This window comes from Coenobita brevimanus, chromosome 98 (assembly GCF_032717465.1).
Source record: "Coenobita brevimanus isolate Jiangsu-jjx chromosome 98, ASM3271746v2, whole genome shotgun sequence".
Taxonomy (NCBI): Eukaryota; Metazoa; Arthropoda; class Malacostraca; order Decapoda; family Coenobitidae; genus Coenobita; species Coenobita brevimanus.
The window spans coordinates 14,366,453-14,385,000 of record NC_137051.1 but is presented as its reverse complement, the minus strand read 5'-3'; the positions used below and the strand labels follow the sequence as shown (position 1 = coordinate 14,385,000).

Genomic DNA, 18,548 nt, shown 5'->3' with positions numbered 1-18,548 from the left:
TAATCTAAACCTTGTTCATCTTGGATGTGTGGCCAGTTTTCGCTGTCCACTCATTTGTTTCGTGTTCCATATTAGTGTTTCCTCTTCTCTAGTTGCTATATTTTACTTATTTATGGATATCAGTGGGAATAGCAGTAGGGTTGTGGCGGTAATGTTTTGAGTTTCCTAACGTAGCTACAGGTAGCCTTGATAGCATTTGGTATTATTAATATTTAGTTTCATATATACAGTATACAGTATATATATATATATACACTGTATATAGTACATAGGTTAATCCTTCGATACAATTACGTTTTGTATAATACTGTATACTTTTTGTGTACTGTGCCGTACCTTTCAGATTATTTTGTTAAAGAGAGACCCTCCTCTCCTTTAGGAGCTTTACGAAGTTATACGAAAGTCCGAAACAGGATAGGGTGAGAAAAACGAAGGTGACTTTTGTGAGAGGGGACAGAGAGAAATGTGAAGGCGACGGGTTATGGAGGGAGTTGAAAGTGAGAGATGAATGGTGTGTGTAGGAGGTGGGGTGTTTGAAAGGAAAGGGTAGAGAAGAATGCAGAGGCGAAGACTGAAGAGAGAGTTGGAAGTAAGAGGTGACTGGTGTGTGTCGGTAATGTGTTAGGAAAGAGAACAGAGAAGATAGCGAAACAGGGAAGATAGCAAAAGCGGCGGGTTGTGGAGAGAGTTGGAGGTGAGTAGTGAAATGTTGGTTTCGGCTGATAATATGAATAGTGCTTGTTTAACATTGTTATGAGGTATGGTTTGTGTGTGTGTGTGTGTGTGTGTGTGTGTGTGTGTGTGTGTGTGTGTGTGTGTGTGTGTGTGTGTGAGAGAGAGAGAGAGAGAGAGAGTGGTGTGCGTGATGTGTGGGTGGTGGTGGTGGTGGTGGTGGTGTCTAGTTGATGATTTGAATAGCGTTTTTTAAACGGGGAGCCGGTTTTTAGATTGTGTGTGTGTGTGTGTGTGTGTGTTGGAGGAAGATTGTGGTGTTTGTGTATGCGATGTGCAAGAATGCATGTTAGTTATCCCGTTAAAGTATGGACATGAGCCTTGGCACGGCGTTAGCCCAAAAAAAATGAATGAGGCAGTAGAAATGTGGAAATGTGTTGATCTACTAAGTAATGTGTGTTCGTTGCGTAGGATGGATAGGGTAAGGAACACTAAGAATCGTGAAGGATGTTAACAAAGTAATCTGTTAATCAAAGGATAAAATAGGGTTTACCTAGTATGGTCACTAGGAGAGAATGGAAATGAATAGGGTGGTGAAAAGGGTATATACTGTTTGCATGAGTATGAGGGCTCTTGGTGTGGAAGGCCAAGAAGGTAGATGAATGTGAATGTGTGAGGAAGCAAGGTATGGAGAGAGGATGTAAAAGGTTTGCCAAAGGGTGTAGAAATGGATGTGTAATGTACATATGGGGATGCACCTAGGGATTTTTTTTTCCTTTAAGTCAATGGAATGGTGTGGCTCTTTGACCAGTGAGATTTGGCTGACAGTTCTGGTGGATTAAGTAAAGAATGATGGCTGCATGGCCCATTTCACCGGACTGTTTTGGTAGTTCTACCTTTTCGAACTTCTGTCCATACTTGTGGATTCTTCCCACCCCGTGTATATATTCGTTGGAAACAGGGTTTGGATGCTGCTGTTGATGGTGATGGTGAAACCGATGATGGTAAAATGCAAATGTTTGTGTGTATGTGTGTGTGTGTGTGTGTGTGTGTGCGTGTGTGTGTGTGTGTGTGTGTGTGTGTGTGTGTATGTAGGGGAGAAAGGAATAATGGTCATATTAAAAGGTATGGAAATACGAGTAGTTCAAGAATGCCATGTGATGTTGCCTAAATGTAGGGTAGGGTAGGTAGATAGGTAGGTAGGCAGGTATGAGTGCTCTGTATTCGAGTTACCAACCCTACCCCTCCGCTTCCCCTTTTCTCCCCCCCGCCTCTCTCTCTCTCTCTCTCTCTCTCTCTCTCTCTCTCTCTCTCTCTCTCTCTTACATCGTACGAACATATTTCAGTGATCCTTGTAATAGTAGTTACCGGGTATGCAACTAATTGTCTATATGCATAAATGTTCGGCAGCCTCTAATTATTTGTGTGTGTGTGTGTGTGTGTGTGTGTGTGTGTGTGTGTGTGTGTGTTCGTGTTCACGTGTAAGCCTATGAGTTTAGCAGGAAGCGGGTCAAGTAGAGGGTACTGAGAGATGGGAGGTAGAGGATGAGGGAGTGGAGGGCGGTGTGATGGTGACGTAACACCCTCACATCTGTCACTCTGACTTTGTTTTCATCATATCTCCAACTCATTGTTATGTAGTGAAGAGTTGTATGAGTAATATATCAACAGTTTCATCGTCTCTGCGTCTGTTTGTACAGCAACAACGAAATAAACAGCCCCGGCCAAGAAATAAACTCATGAAATAAACAGTCAGTGTAAATACACTAGATTTATTGGATAATAAGCATATCCGAGGTCACCCTCCACTTACCAGCTTACACATGGGCAATAAAAAACGAACTGAATCTCACCAGTCACACACTGGACACCACCTGTATGTAACTGTATACTGAGATCAGCAGAAAAAAGAAAATGCATTATCATAATTTACATTAAGCCTTTCAGCCGGGTGCGGAATCTTAATTTCTACTTTGTAACGAATTATTATTATTATTATTATTATTATTATTATAGATATTCCTCGAGCAGGAGGGGTTAAAAATGGTCTTCATGAACACCTACAATGCGGGAGGTCTTTCCTGAGTTCAATAAATCATTTGATGGCAGCAGGACGAAAAAAGAGTACGTTATGGGACTTAAGGGCTTAAGTGGAAATTATGCTGCCGTGGATGCTGCTGCTATACTCTTCTTATTTTAACTTGGGATAAATTGACGCCACTTAATCTTCAGTACCAAACTATAATCACATTTTAACACAAAAACGTTGCATTTCCTGCGTGGATGCTGTTGCTATTCTGTACTCTTCTCATTTTAACTTGACATAATGCTGACAACACTTCATCTTGAATGCTAAGCTATAATCAGATTTTAGCACAAAAACATAGTATCCGTCAAGGTTTAAAATAAGCGTGCAGTGATCACAAAATGTGCAGTCATCAATCTGATCTTTGCAGTGATGAATCTGATTATGTGCAGTCAAAAATGCTCGTTTGGGTAAATGGAGAACATTTTGCAATGTAGCCTACTCAGAATGTATATAGTAGTCTCACAAATAATTTACAGAGATACCACTAGATGTAATTTAATTTTTTAAGCTTTTTTACTTTATAAGATAACTAAGCTTTCCTATGTATCCCTTATTTTTTTTTTTTTTCTGGCGTTTTGGCAACCTTTGGACAGGAGGTGGTACCTGGGAGTCTCACAAACCGGTGTATCTAGTTGTCTTGCGCCCGATTTTTCATAAATTTAATCTTATCACTATGAATAGTTGGTACACGAATTCAAAATCATAATACCTGCAAGTATTAACTGATGTATAGATAGATAGAGAGATAGATAATGGATCACCAAATACTGTACTGTATATTGATAGATAGATAGATAATGGATCACGAAATTTTGTCTGAGATGTGCAGTGATTATTTTTATTTTATACCCTAGTATCAGTGACAGAGAAGTGCTGTGGAAAGGATTTAGAGTTACAGTATTGTCTTATTTTGCCACAGAGCTACCAGTAATAGACTACAATAGGATGAAAATCTCCAACACTTTAAGTTGAAAGAGCTCAGTTTTCGCCCCAAAACGCAGGGAATAGGTGTCGCCTGTTTTTTAAGGTGAACACTAGGATATTAATATTTAGCTTAGAGAAAGCTGAAAAAACACCAAGTAATTAGCATACAATATTTCCACAAGGTAAAGGGTTAACACCTTCAGTGCGATGACCTATGTAGTTAAGTTTGCATCTGCCACACGATTTTATTTAGCCAAAAGGGATACCTCTCTCTCTCTCTCTCTCTCTCTCTCTCTCCACAGGCACGCGTTTCTCCCAGGCTGCATAAAATCGTATTGCGATAGTAAATAAGACGTTGTGCATAAGAGCCCGTAATTTGCTAGCATAATTCTTATAATTTCCTAACTTGAATTTTGGTGTGCATGAAGAACAAGAGACGAATAATTCACACTCCATCCTGTGTCGTTACCGCAGAAATTGAAAATAGCTATAATAGTTTTCATCGTAAGGTTTGTGTTTGCAGTAACAACAGAAAACAAAAAAATCAGCTCTCTTTTTCCATCTTCCTGAAACAGATACGAGCTTGAGTTTATGGTAAGTTTTGTTGGTGAATTGCGACATAGGAGTCTTTTAAGGTGTGGGTGATGGGATACCTTTCCGCTTTCATGCTCATTACATCAGCCTTCGTGTCCCCATGAATCCAGTGACTTTTTTTTTTTTTTTTTTTTTTTTTTTTTTGAGGGGGAGAGAGCCTTTCGAAGTGAATGGGTTAGGGAAGGCAATCGCTAACTCCTGCTTGAAAGAAAACAATCGTAAGCTTAATAAACCGTGTGATGATAACAGCAGTAAAATATAACGTCATCGATGTGCAGGGGTTATCAGCTTTGCGGAAAATGCCCATGTGCATGAGTTACTTAATAAAAATTTTTCACTTCACTTTTTTTAAGGAATTGACCGACATGTGGAAGTAGTAAAAGTTATGCACAGTCAGGGACAAAATTTTACCTACTAACCCATTGCGTCTAGTTCACATTTAAGGCATATGTTCATATCCCTTCCGGACGTATCATATCAAGAAGGATCATCTAATGGTCAAGAAACACACTGAGTCCCTCTCAGCAGGAGATGCATTCTCACAGAAGACATCTTACTTTACTTTTGCTGCTTTCAAAGGACTTTCAGAATTGGTTTAGTTATATATAATTAACCTTTCACTAGTAGAAATCCTTCGTAATTTGAGTAAATATCATCTGGTGGAAGCAGTAATAAACTACCATAACTAATATCATTGGATTGATCCTTGAGGGCTTAAGAATATTAGCAGGAGAGGAAAGTGACACAGGCGCGCACAGACACGCGCACACATGCCCGCACGCTCACGTACATTAATACACACACAGATATATGGACAGGTTGGGAGGTAGGTAGGTCGACTTTCATTCCAACACACCTCACCACACAACACTCAGCTGTTTTCTTTTTAACACCACATTGGTTTTTGAGGAACTGGTGTGGAAATAATGGCGAAATGCTTACTTGGATTAATACATTGTCATAAAGCTTCGTCGTGTGTGGCCAGGGGGAAAATAATTTTTTTCCTACATTCACACTCGGACACATACAATGCATAAGTGCACGCATAGATTTAAGTAGTCCATCTTTACTAAAAGCAGTCATGCACCTATTCAGATAATCATGCATCCATTGTTTGCATGCATGCCTACACACACACACACACACACACACACTCATGCACTCTGCCACCCACATCACACCCACCCTCCACACGCATCCTCCAGTCCTTTCCACACACATCTCCCCACCATCACATGCCCATATATGCACACACACACACACACACACACACACACACACACACACACACACACACACACACACACACACACACACACACACACTCACATCTCCCTCACACTCTCACATCCCCCCTCACACCCTCACATCCCCCCTCACACTCTCATATCCCCCCTTACACTCCCACATCCCCCTCACACTCCCACATCCCCCCCTCACACTCCCACATCCCCCCTCACACTCCCACATCCCCCCCTCACACTCCCACATCCCCCCCTCACACTCCCTCATTCCCCTCACACTCCCTCATCCCCTTCACACATGCTGATCCTCCTCAGTCTACTCCACATTCCCCTGACATGTGACAGTGACACTTCTTGACACACCCTGATGGGCTTGTCTCAGTTCCCCCACGTGCAGACTATTGCCCCCATCCTGCATGTCGTCTTGCCCCTTTTGAGCCCCTCCCCTCCCTGCCTCACCACTACACAAGTTGACATCTCACATCAGCTTGCAACATGGATAGATGCATGGATTGTTGATGCCATGTTGTGTCCAGTTCCTGTAAGTATGAGGGTTACACAGTCTCAAATCTTTTCGTTTTGTTTCATTTGTAATGGCTCGAACATTTTTTCATGCATCGTCCTTGGTCATCTAATGGCAGCTGTCCGTGTTGCTCGATTTCTGGCAGCCTCCTTGTTCAGTCCCATATCCTTGAGGTCAGTTTCTATGATCTTGTCACAGTTCATTTTTGTTTTGCCTCTTGCAGTTTTACCCTTGACATTTCTACCTCTCACCTTCCACACCCAATTGTCATCTTCCATCCTCTCAGCATGCCCAAACCATCTCAATCTACCCCGCCCTATCACACCACCACCAACACTTTTGAAGTACCATCCTTCCTCTCACTTCTTCCATTGCAGTCCTAGCCCCCCCCCCCTCCCCAGGCCTCACATTCAGGTACGCACTACACATCCATGTAATCATTGTCATTTCTGTATGTTTGAGCCTATGAATATCCTCTTCCTTTTCTGTCCAGATCTCACTACCATACAGTATAAATTACACTCATAACACATGCTGTATACAAGGATCCCCTAGCACAGAAGGAGAGCCCTCTCAGTATTCGGAGAGGCAGCAGATCCTTGAAATTCGTCCAGCCATTCCTTACTTTAGAAACACAGCTAGCTCCAGCTCCACTTTCAGTATATAATAGCGCTCGATGAGACGAGAAAGCATGGGGTCAAGGAGTGTCTGGTTAGAGTGGTTATGACAATGTATGCGGGTGCTTACACCCAGGTGAGAGTGAATGGAGATTTGAGTGAGGGGAAGTGAACTCCCATGAGAGATATTATGTGTTGATTACTTGCTGTTGATTAGAGAGAAGTGGAGAGACAGAATGAGACACACGGATTTAGTGTAAATGTGGATCAAACAAATTACATGATTAGTTTCTTCCATCCTGATTTTTCTCTTACTCAGGCTGAACAAATATTGTTCCCTTTATCAGAAATAATTTAGAATGTTGATAAATAAATTTTTGCTGCAAGTCTTGTTGTAACTCGAAGCACTAGTACATATGAAAGTATTGGTGGTGAACTGTGGTACTAGCAAGCAAAGACAGAAAGTCATCATTTTGTCACCTTTTTTGACCTTCATTTTTGCGTTTAAGTACAGTACTTGGGTAGTGTGATGAGTAAGGATGGAAGTTTAGAGGGGTACAACAAGGAAGAAAGGTTGCTGGCTTTCTGAAAGCAGTGTTAAGAAACAGGGGAGTGAGCATGGAAGTGAAAATGTTACTGCATGACAGTACTGTATTGTGATACCAATCTAATGTATGGAAGTGAAGTTTGGACCTTGTTGGAGGGACACAAGTCAAGAATGAGAGCAGTGGAAATGAGGAAGTGAAGGAGCATTGTGGTGTGGATGTGGATGTAATAGAAAGAAACACATTGAGGTGGGTTGGCCATGTGGAGAGGATGGAGAGTGAGAGACTGACAAGGAGAGTGTATGTGAGTGAGGTGAAGGGGGGGGAGAGGGAGAGGGAGGCCAAGGATGAGATGAAGGAATGGAGTGGAGAGGTATATGAGAGAGGGGAGGTATGAACTGGGAGCAGGGCAGTGAAATGGCGGGGGACATGGTGACATGGAAGCGATTTGTATGTGGCCACCCCTTACGGGATTAAGGCGCCTGGCAATAGATAGGTAGATAGATTTTTGCAGTTGATTACCAAGTTAATTACAAGACAATTTTGACTTGAGTTTCATTGATGAAGTGCATAGATGTGGATGTTTATATGTGTGAAGTGGAGCCACCATTCTGGAGCTTGAATGATAAGTGAATGAGAGTGTGACACATTTAAATAGGCAAAATTTTCATAATTTTGCCTCTGTCGGGTTTTTTCATGCTCTCTGAACCCTACCTCACCTCATTCTTAGGTGGGAAAAGTCTGGATGATGATGATAATGATGATTCATTGGAATGTGTGAAGTACATATGTATGCCAGTTCCCCCAGTTTAAAACCCCTTATATATTGAAAAAATTATGATACAATGTTTTGGAACACATCCCTGATGCTTACAGAGGTTTGCCATTCATACTGCTGCTACAGCCTGCCACCTCTTCTTGAAGAAGTTTTAAAAAAGTGAAGGATATTTGAATTATTCATTGGGATACACTGCATTTTGAGTTGTCTGTGCTGTTGAAAAGGGTATACATTTTTAGCACTGACAGGAATGTTAGATGTATCTTGTTAAACTTGTAATGTAATTCATACACTGCAGTTGCATTTTATGAACAGATAAATGGAACTAATCATTCTCATAGGGAATATCTATGCCATGTTCATGCATCAGTCTATAATGTTATTCAGATGGATAGGTGGTGCTGTGATCATTGTATTAATGTGATGATAAATAATTTTCTGCTGTGGTAAAGACGTAAAAGAAGGAGACTAGTTTTGATATCTTAATTTTACCTGATATCTTCCATTCAGATAAGGTATTAGAATTTTCATTCCTTAGTAAGCATCACTTACTTTTGCTGTCAATATAACTTCAGTCATATTAACTTCACCATTGCATAGTTTGCCCAGCCTACTGTCTCTTTCCCAGGCAATCAAAACTCAGCTATAGCCAGTCTGATTAATTTTTCCCTCGGGAAATCAAATTAAATCTGATTACAATTAATGGAGCAAAAACAACACTCCCAGCTTCCCTGATGCAGAAGTTGATGGGCTATCCCTCTTTGAGTCAGTTCACTCACTACTGTTTTTGTTTCATTTTTGTTTTGAAAGGCTCTGTACATGCCCTACATGTGTCACCCATGTTCACATGATAGCAGTTTTCCACACTTCATGATTCTTGTCAGCTTCTTTGTCCAATCCCCAAACACTTAAGTCATGTTGTATGATCTTATTGTAAGTCTTCTTTGATTTACTTCTTAGTGCACTATCTTTTACATTCACACTTGTAAATCATTTCACCTCATTTTCATCCTCGATTCTCTCCCCATGACCAAACTACCATAGTCTCCGTCAGTGCATTGCATCACCAGTGCCTTCATTTCCCAGCCAGTCTCTTGTCTGCTTACTTGCATTTCTACCATTTACAGTTCTGTTCTCTTGGGTAGTACTACATGTTTGGTGATCATTTTTGTACATATATATTCAAGCTTATGCACATCCTCCCTTGTTATGTTCCATGTTTTACTACCACAAAGCATCACACATTTCATGTGCAGTATATAATTTTCCCTTAAAGAAAGTCCCTTTTGTATCAGGAGTGGTGATGGTTCCCAAAATTCCTTCCATCCATTTGTATCACTAGCACTGGGGCTTCAGTTTCCCCCAAGCACACATCATATAATCCAGGTATAAAAATTCTTCTGTACATTCTAAAGTAAAATCTACCAAGTCCAGCTGTCCTTGTTCTACCCTACTCACAGTGCATGCAGATTGTACCACATCCTACAGCCTAGCTCACATCACATAACAGCTTGCATACTCATTTTTTGAAAATATTATTTAAAACAGATTAACTCCCAACACCCTCCTGACACACAGCATGTGGCCACTCACATTTTGCCACGACAGTGCCACCTTCCACTCCAGTACTCATCTCTTTCCACATATCCTCATTCAGATCAAGCTTCTTTGACTCAATTCTGTCTCTCCACCCCCAAAATCTCCCAGTGCTTGTCTTTCATTGTTTGGAATCATCACTAAGTCACTGGTAGAAACTAGTCCTAAACTATCGTGACAGTGTCTCAAGCACCATAATAAACCACATAAGACTCAGAACAAATCCCTGGTGCACTCTGCTGTTCATGGAGGGTTCATTACTCAGGCCACCATTCACACTCACTTAGGCACTTGTACCCTTGTACATTGTCATAACCACTCTGACAGTCCATTCCTCAATACCTAGCATCCTTATTGCCCGCAGCACCACCTCTGTAGGTACCCAACTGAAAGCTTTCAGCTGGTCAGCAAAAAAAAAGTACAGCACTTTTCTTACTCAAGAACTTTTCTGCAGTTCCCTATGAATAAATATTGCATCAGCAGTTTGTTAGACATGAAACTGAATTTATCACATTAATATTCCTTCTGTCCTTAATCATAGAGTACAGAACATTCTCCATCATTTATTTTATTATTATTATTATTATTGTTATTATTAATTATTATTATTATTATTATTATTATTATTTTCATGTTCAGTGATTTCTTATGTTGTCCAAAGATAGTGTACACAAGTGTTTTCAGGTTGTCAGGTTTAAGAGATGTCTTTGTACTCATGTTACTTGTGTGTTGAGGAAAAGTAATATGTGTCCCTAATGTAAATTCAAGTATTTGGGGATGATTCACAGGGGGAGTGGCTTTTTACAGAGGGTAACCAGAAGGTATGTTTGAGATTCAAGTTTGGAATGAAGAGAGTGATAGTTGAATTTGTTGGTGAAGTAATTATTCTGTTTTATTTAAGCCAGTACATGCAAAATTATAAGCACCACTTTCATCATCTAAAGCATGACAGAAATGCATCATGAGATTATAAATTTATACTTTTCCATTTCTCTCACTGCCATGTGCCATTCATCAACAAGGCAACTTCTTCCATACTCCCTCCATTCGGCTCATGTCTGACCTTACACACTTTCCCATTCATTTACTTTGCTCCCTCTCATCATGGTTTCACATTGCCATCACATCATAGCTTTTCATTCATTCATTCATTCATTGCCAGACGCCATGTATCCCAAACGGGGTGGCCAACGGCTTAAAGTTAATTGTTTTACAGGGAGGGGCACTAATCCTCCACCAACCCCACTTGACACGTAGGGATGCCAACAGCATCTGGTGTTCCCAGGCGGTCACCCATCCAAGTACTAACCAGACCCAACGTTGCTGGTTAGTACTTGGATGGGTGATAGATGTTCCTTTCTAAAATACATTTTCTGCTTCCAGTCTCACACATTCATCATTCACGCCTTTCACATTACATTCAACCATATGAGCTTTCCTGTTTCCCTTGGTCCTAGATAGGCACCTGACCCATATCTAAAGCTTTCTGGGATTTTGTTATGGAAATATGGAGGATGGGAGATCCCCAATCCATCCCACAATCTCTGTTTTCAATTTTTTAGCACACAAGGAATACAGTGGCAGTGTTGTTTGTCCTGTGTCCTAGGATATATACGGTACTGTATTTATGCAAGTACAGTATAGAGTATATAGCAAGCCAACATTTCATAGTCTTTTTCCCATCTTCAGTCTAACTGCAGTTCACCTATTCTAATCCAGGCTCATCTTCCCCGTCGTGATGGGTGGGAGGCAGCGAGAAACAGACTTTGCAGCTCTCGCAAGTCAAGATAGTGGGGGGCCGAGGTTGGCTAAGAAGGAGGACAAACCCCATCTCCGCCAACGAGGAGGCAAGATGGTCCCTCATACCATAACTGCCGCCTCGGATGATGATAATGACGACTATGAGCTCACCAATATTGATGATACACAACAGCTTATTAAACCCAAAAAGGTGAGTTCCAAGCACTTTATGTTTGTATTGCTGTATTTTTTTATTTATTTCATTTATTTATTTATTTTACTGTATTCATCACTATCCTCTAAGTACTTGTGAGGATATTACTGTAGTTTTTTTTTTTTTTTTTTTTTTTTTTTTTTTATGTGTCTGACTCTGGGCAAAGGCTTCACAGCCTGCTCTGAAGGCCTAGTAGTCCTCCTACATATCACACACCTCTGCATGTCACCACTTCGGCGCTAACACCCACCGTCCATATTGAATACATGCTAGGGCTGTCTCCTACAGGACTGGTGTATTGGTATTAGCGGGGGTATTTTTACGACATGTTGGCGGGTCTTCTGGTAGATCGGTAAAGTCTGCTTTTATGAAATTCAAATCCTTAAACTGTTCCCTGCCCCAGTGGGGATTTAAACCTGGGTCTGGTAGGACTGCAGGTCACCTCTCTACCGATTGTGCCACTGCCTACCCCAAATTGCTAGTAGTTAGTTATTTCCCGAATATTAAGTGATTTTTTGCAATATTTGGTACAGGTATCATCATCATCATCGTCATCATCATCATCATTATCATCAGTATCATCATTCAGACTAGAAACAAGGAAAGAGAATGAGAGAACTATCAAACAGTATGCTGATTGAGATGGATGAGAGTCACACAGCCCTTGCAAGCTTGTGTGCGTGCACGTTGCACCCCCCCCACACACATACACACAACACACACCATTTATTTAAGCAAACAGATATACATAGATAGATAGATAGATAAGCTTCTCTCTCTCTCTCTCTCTCTCTCTCTCTCTCGCTCTCTCTCTCTCTCTCTCTCTCTCTCTCTCTCTCTCTATACATACGTGTATATATATACTGTATAAATATAAAATTCATAGAATATGAAAAAATAAACTAAAGAAATAAATTTTGAGCATTTATTAGTGAACTGATGATTAAGAAAGAAGTGTTGCAGGGTAGAATTATCACAGCTCCTTTGCTCACAGTATAGGGCCACGGCCCACAAATTTATACCTTGCCTGATCGCCGTACTCCACCCCTCACTCACCACTCATCCGATGTGCAGATAATACGGTAAACACATACGAATTGCAAACTCAGTAATTTATCAAATAAAGCAAACCTTCATTTCTGTCAGCTAGATTTTATCTTCTTCCAGGGCAAATGCATTTTAAGATGATGTATAAATTCATATTAGAACGCATTTGAGGAATAAGTTGGTGGGCTGCGGCCATCAACAGACCAAAGGAGTCATGATAATTCTTCCATACAGCACTTCTTTCTTTCTTAATCATCAGTTCACCAATAAATGTTCAAGATTTGTTTCTTTAGTTTATTTTTTCATATTTAATGAATGAAATAACAATTAATACCTAACAAAATGAACTTACTAAGTTCATAGGTGGTAGGTGGTGGTGACCATCATCCACTCACTTGATGTAGTGCTGCTTACTTCATCCTTAGCCTTTATCAATCTTTTTCTGTGCATGCTCTCCTCTCTTCCTATTTCTCCCATCTTTCCTGTGCATTCTTATTACTTTTCTTTCCATTACAGGTGGCTTTACATTGAGTGACAAGCCTAATGGTTTCCTGTAAGTCAAGAAACCATTTACAACGCTGGGTGGTAACCATATAACCAAACCATACGTGTTCCTTACGTGTCAGTAAGTGGGTTGGTGGAGGGTTAGTGCCCCTCTCCATAAAACAACTAATTTAAAGTCAAATGGCCACCCATTACGGGATTACGGCGTCTGGCAATATATAGATAGATAGACCAAGTGCACTGTGCACTCCTGCAAGACTCTGCAATCTTGTGCATTATGTCTGTGGGGTATGTTTAAGAGGAGGCTATGTTTCAAATGGATATATTTGTGTGGCCCTGGATACAAGTGGAGTTTTATATACTACAATGATAGTGCCTGTGTATGAGGGCATAACAGATGTCTGGGAAAAATAAGTAACCATCCATCCATCCATCATCCAATCCTACGTTGCCCCATGCGGAGCGTAGAAGCCTGGGGCTAGGCAGTTGGTCCTGACATTTAAGATGAGAGTGAAAAAATAAGTAACTGGGCAGGTAAATTCCCCAAGCTTCCTAGTTAAATGGGATTGTACTGTACCATATTACTATACTGTATCAGTACTGTGGGCAGAAACCAAGGGATCACTGTATGTTACTTAGAAGAATAAGATAATGTTTTGGATTATGGAACAGGTGAAAGTATAGGACAGTATGATCACAAGTAAAAAGATGAAATAGAAATTTGCAGATCACACCTGTCATAGAGCAAGTATCAGGTAGAAATTAGGGTAACAGAGTAATATGTCAAGATGGAGCGAGAAGAGGTAGAGTACTGTACACAGAGAATAAGATAGAGTGATGAAATCCACTAGTATGGAACAGACTGACGAGTAAGTAAGGGAGCAGAAAGCTGGGAAAAGTCTTTGGTTTATAGCAAACTGATACAGGCTGTAGGCTTTTATTTATTTATTTATTTTTTTCACCTCATAACTTAACACCCAACAACTTTCCCAGTATTCAGGGGAACATACAGTAGTCAATATGGGCCAAACAGAGAGGTATACTAAGTGATATAGAGCAACTAAGGATGGAGTAGGAGAGGGACTTAATGAAAAGCCTCTGTCTGCAGGAACATTTGAACCTGTGTCATCTCTGTCCCTTGGCGATCTGAATACAGTACTCAAGTTTGGCCTGAACAGTAATCATTGAAAGTGTGACAAGGATTCATAGCTGACTGAATGAAACTTAAACATGTGAAACCATGTGGCCCAGAGAACATCATAGATAAAAGGATGCATCTGCAGCTAATCAGAATTTTGGAGTGAGCAGAGTGACACTTGAATAGTCTGCTTGGTAGGCCTGTGGGTCCTCAGGTTATTAGAAGGTTCAAGTCATTGAAACTCCATCTCATTTAATGAGCACAACATTATCCAGTATAGAATAATGTATGTAGTATAATCTCACTAGCTTAGTTAATACTGTTATGCATGACATGTAAGATAAGATAAAAGCAACCTACAGACACAGATCTTTCCCAGATACGCACATCATATGGTGGTTGCATTATTTCAGAACAGCTCCTTCACGATTTTTAAGCTTTATCATATGAATGTATGTCAAATTTCTCCTTATCAATCATGTTTTTTCACTGAGTCCTTTTAAAACAGCCCTTTTACATTGTTATACTGTATAATGCATCTTTTTTCCTTTTGTTCTAATGAGGCAGGGAGGAAAGTGGAGCATAAAACTAACCAGGTTTTTTAAACTGATACACCATGTACAGTTGTACACTATACTGTATTTGGCCGTTTAACTTCATTCCTCTCCTGAATAAATTTATTCTTGTTGTACTAGTTACACATACTGTACTGTAAAGAGTACATTACTGTAATTTACAGTGTTCTTTACTACATACTTTATAGAACATAGTACATATGAAAAGAAGGCATCTGGTGAAAAAGGAAGGTGGTCCAGTGCAAGCATGGAGCACTGCTTTCCCAATTGTATGTAATGAATCCATCTGATCCTATGTCGTTCCATGAGGAGCATAGAAGCCTGGGGCTAGGCAAGCTGGTTCTGACATTTAAGATGAGAGTGACTGGCCTCACTCATCCCTGAGTGGCATAATGTGAGCAATAAACCCCAACCACCCCTTTGATATAAACCTACACAGGCTCAGTCCGATTGGACCCACTAAACCACCAGGCACAATGATTTGGTTATATGGTTACCACCTAGTGTAGTAACTGGTTTCCTGGCATACAGGAAACCATTTGGCTTGTCACTTAGTGTAGAGTCACCCATAGGCTGAAGGAAGAGGAAAGAATGAAGGAAAGAAAGACAGAAGAGGGAGTGTAAAGTCAACTGTAGGCAGAAGGACGATGAAAAAATGTGGAAAACAAAGACAGAAGAGGAAGGAAGGAAGAGAGGAAAGGGTAGACACCCAAAGCAGCACTACATTGAATGATTGGATGGTGAGTGCCCCCACCTACCACTGTGTACTGTATACGGTATATGTATAAATGATGTCCATGTATGGTATGTATATTTATATTTACTTTTATTGCATCATAAATTAATGGAATGTAACTACTGGATATGCTGTTTTTGATAAAAATTTCTGCAACAAATACAGTATATGATTTGCAACACATTTGACTTTCATTTAAGTACTGTAAATAGCACATGTTCTGTATTCTTCATACACAGAACACCTTGCTTAGTACTGTAACAGACAACAATTTTTGTACTGTACCAGGTATTTCATTATTTTAACATATCTTTGGAGCTAGCAGGATGTTGCTGTAATCAGTCCCAAAAGAGTAATGTTTGCCAGAACTCTGGTTTAACTGTAGGCAAACAACTACACTTACCCTGATGGTACAGCTGCACTTCACATTACACATATCCTCTACACCTCAGAATTGTGGCTTCCTTAGTCACTGCACTAGAGTCCCAGCCTTAACTCTTATTCTTCCATTCATTCTTCCCTTCTCTAGCTGTAATGAGAGAGAGAGAGACAGACGGACAGAGACAGACAGATAGACAGACAGACGGACAGAGACAGACAGATAGACAGACAGACAGACAGACAGACAGAGAATGCAGTGAGAAAGAAGTAGGTAGGAAAGAAATGAATAATGGAGGGAAAGGAAGGACAAGGAGGAGGTATAAATCAGTCATTCAACCCAATAACCACAACAGCAGTCCCTCTCCCACCCTCTTTTACACTACCCATCTTCCCCCCCACACTCACCTAAATACCTACTTATCCCCTTCATACTCACCTTTCATTCATCATCTTATTCATGCCAGTTTTGTAGCTGATGTCATGTCTCGCTAGTTTATATTTTGTTTCAGATCAGTTCATCACTGAAACAACTTCACTCTTTACTTTGTTGTGGCTTCCAATAAAAAATTCACTCAGTTAGAGAAAGATCTGTGGAACACAGAGTAAACTAATATCCATTAGTCTTTTGATTATGAATTTTAACTCATCACCACCACCGCCGCCACCAAGTAAGGTAAGTTCTCTTTGATTTCAAGAGTTACTTGTACTCCACTCTTTTTATCTCTTTTCATCCATACGTCATAGTACAGTTCATTTACGAGACCAGTTTTCTTATTGCATTCAGATGTCATCTGTACTGTATGCTGTTGCCCCCAGTCTTTTGAACTTCATCTCAGCCGCTGGTGATTTTCACCGTTTTCTTTTTGTTCTTACTTCATCGTTCTCATACCATGCTGTAGCTGATTTGTTTTTGTGTGCCTTTTTCTCTAATGTCAACTCGGTCATCTCATATATTCTTCACATACATGTACTGTACAGTTACCCATGTATCAACTTACAGGATTGCAGTTAATAACTGTTGAAACCCAACATTGTAGAGTATTATGTAACTGTTTCATAATTTGTTCATGTAAAAAGTGGGACAGTACAGTATCACTCTCCACCGGTGTGCATTTTCACCTACCAGTATTTCCACCTCTCCTCATATCACTTCATTATATCTCATCCCACCTCATATCATGTCATCTCACCTAGCTTCACCCTTTCAAGTCTCACCTCACTCTTTGGTATATCATTTAAGTACCCAGTGAATGTGATAGTAGGTGATGGCAACCATCATCCACTCAAAGTAGTTTTGCCTACTTTTTCCTTCATCTTTATCATTCTTTTCCTGTGTCTTCCCTCCTTTCTTTCTATTTCTCCCATCCCTCCTCTCGCTTTTCATTACTCTTTTTTTCCACCTTAGGTGGTTATACACTGAGTGGCAAGCATAATTGTTTCGTGTAGCCCAAGAAACTGTTTACAGTGCTGGATGGTAACTGTATAATCAAATAACATGGTGCTCTGGAATGTCAGAATTTGCTTACATCAGTTCCTCCTTGTTGTTCATGTTATTATCTTCATCCTTGTGACCTCTGTGTATGAGTGTGAGTGTGGATGTATGTGTTGGTATAGATGTGGATTTGGGTGTTTGGGTGTTGGTTTGGATGTTTGGGTGTTGGTTTGGGTGTTTGGGTTTGGATGTGTGTGTGTGTGTGTGTGTGTGTGTGTGTGTGTGTGTGTGTGTGTGTTTTAGCAGTTTTTAATTAGGACCACTTGCATTGGTACTGCTCAGTTTTCAAAAGCAAATACTGTAATTACCAAGCAACATTTTTCATCATTAAAATTGGGCCAGATTTTAATTCCTGGTGATTGTTCATCTTTGTAAGTAATTATATGGTAAATGCCATCACCTTTACATTCAGAGCACACCTGTTCACCCAGACATGCAGTTGTCAGCTTTGTTGCATGTAACATAAGGACACTGGTATACTATAGAGTATCATTCATTTTTTCATGGTAATACCAGTCTCGGGCATAGGAGTATTAAAAGTAAAAAAAAAAAAAAAAAATGGTGAATGGTTTAGAGTGGTTTACAGGATGACTAAAAATAATTTTGGAAACTAGTTTGGATATTGTATTCATAAAAAATGCCAGGATATGAAACAAAAACCAGTGAGTGTACCTGGCACTTGGAGAGGAAGAGATCAGTTCTTGCAACATATCTGACCAATTGGACAAGCTCTGGCTGCCTTGCTCCCGGACACACCTTATTGTTGCACCTGCTGGCATATCATTACATAAAGCTAGCCTCAAAAGTAAAAGCCTGAATATGTAGTCTGCCTACATACCTTTAATAACAGATTGATAATGATGTGGAATATTCTATATGGAGTCTGTTGCTGCAAACCATAATTAAATGATTGCTCTTTAATAAGAGTTTTGTAAATGTCTAATCATTACATATTTCCTTAAACTTTTCCTATTCCTATACATAGCCAACTCCCAGCAACATTCTCCATTTCAGATTGATCATGAAGCAGATTATACTAAACTTGTAGTCTGTGGCAACTTAGCTAGACCTTGGATGCTAGGATGTGTTACTTGAAAATGGTGAGCCAGTGAGCTTGAGGCAGCCTAGGCCATAACATC

General features: G+C 40.2%; 1 protein-coding gene across 1 annotated transcript in view; it reads left to right on the top strand.

Moving 5' to 3' along the window:
- LOC145414119 (solute carrier family 41 member 1-like) overlaps positions 1 to 18,548 on the top strand; it is a 96,651-nt gene that overhangs the window by 24,495 nt on the left and 53,608 nt on the right. The window contains exon 2 of the mRNA XM_080283677.1: positions 11,302 to 11,533. Within this exon, the coding sequence (XP_080139803.1) occupies positions 11,321 to 11,533 (213 nt within the window). The 5' untranslated portion in view covers positions 11,302 to 11,320. The remainder of the gene's footprint in view (positions 1 to 11,301; positions 11,534 to 18,548) is intronic.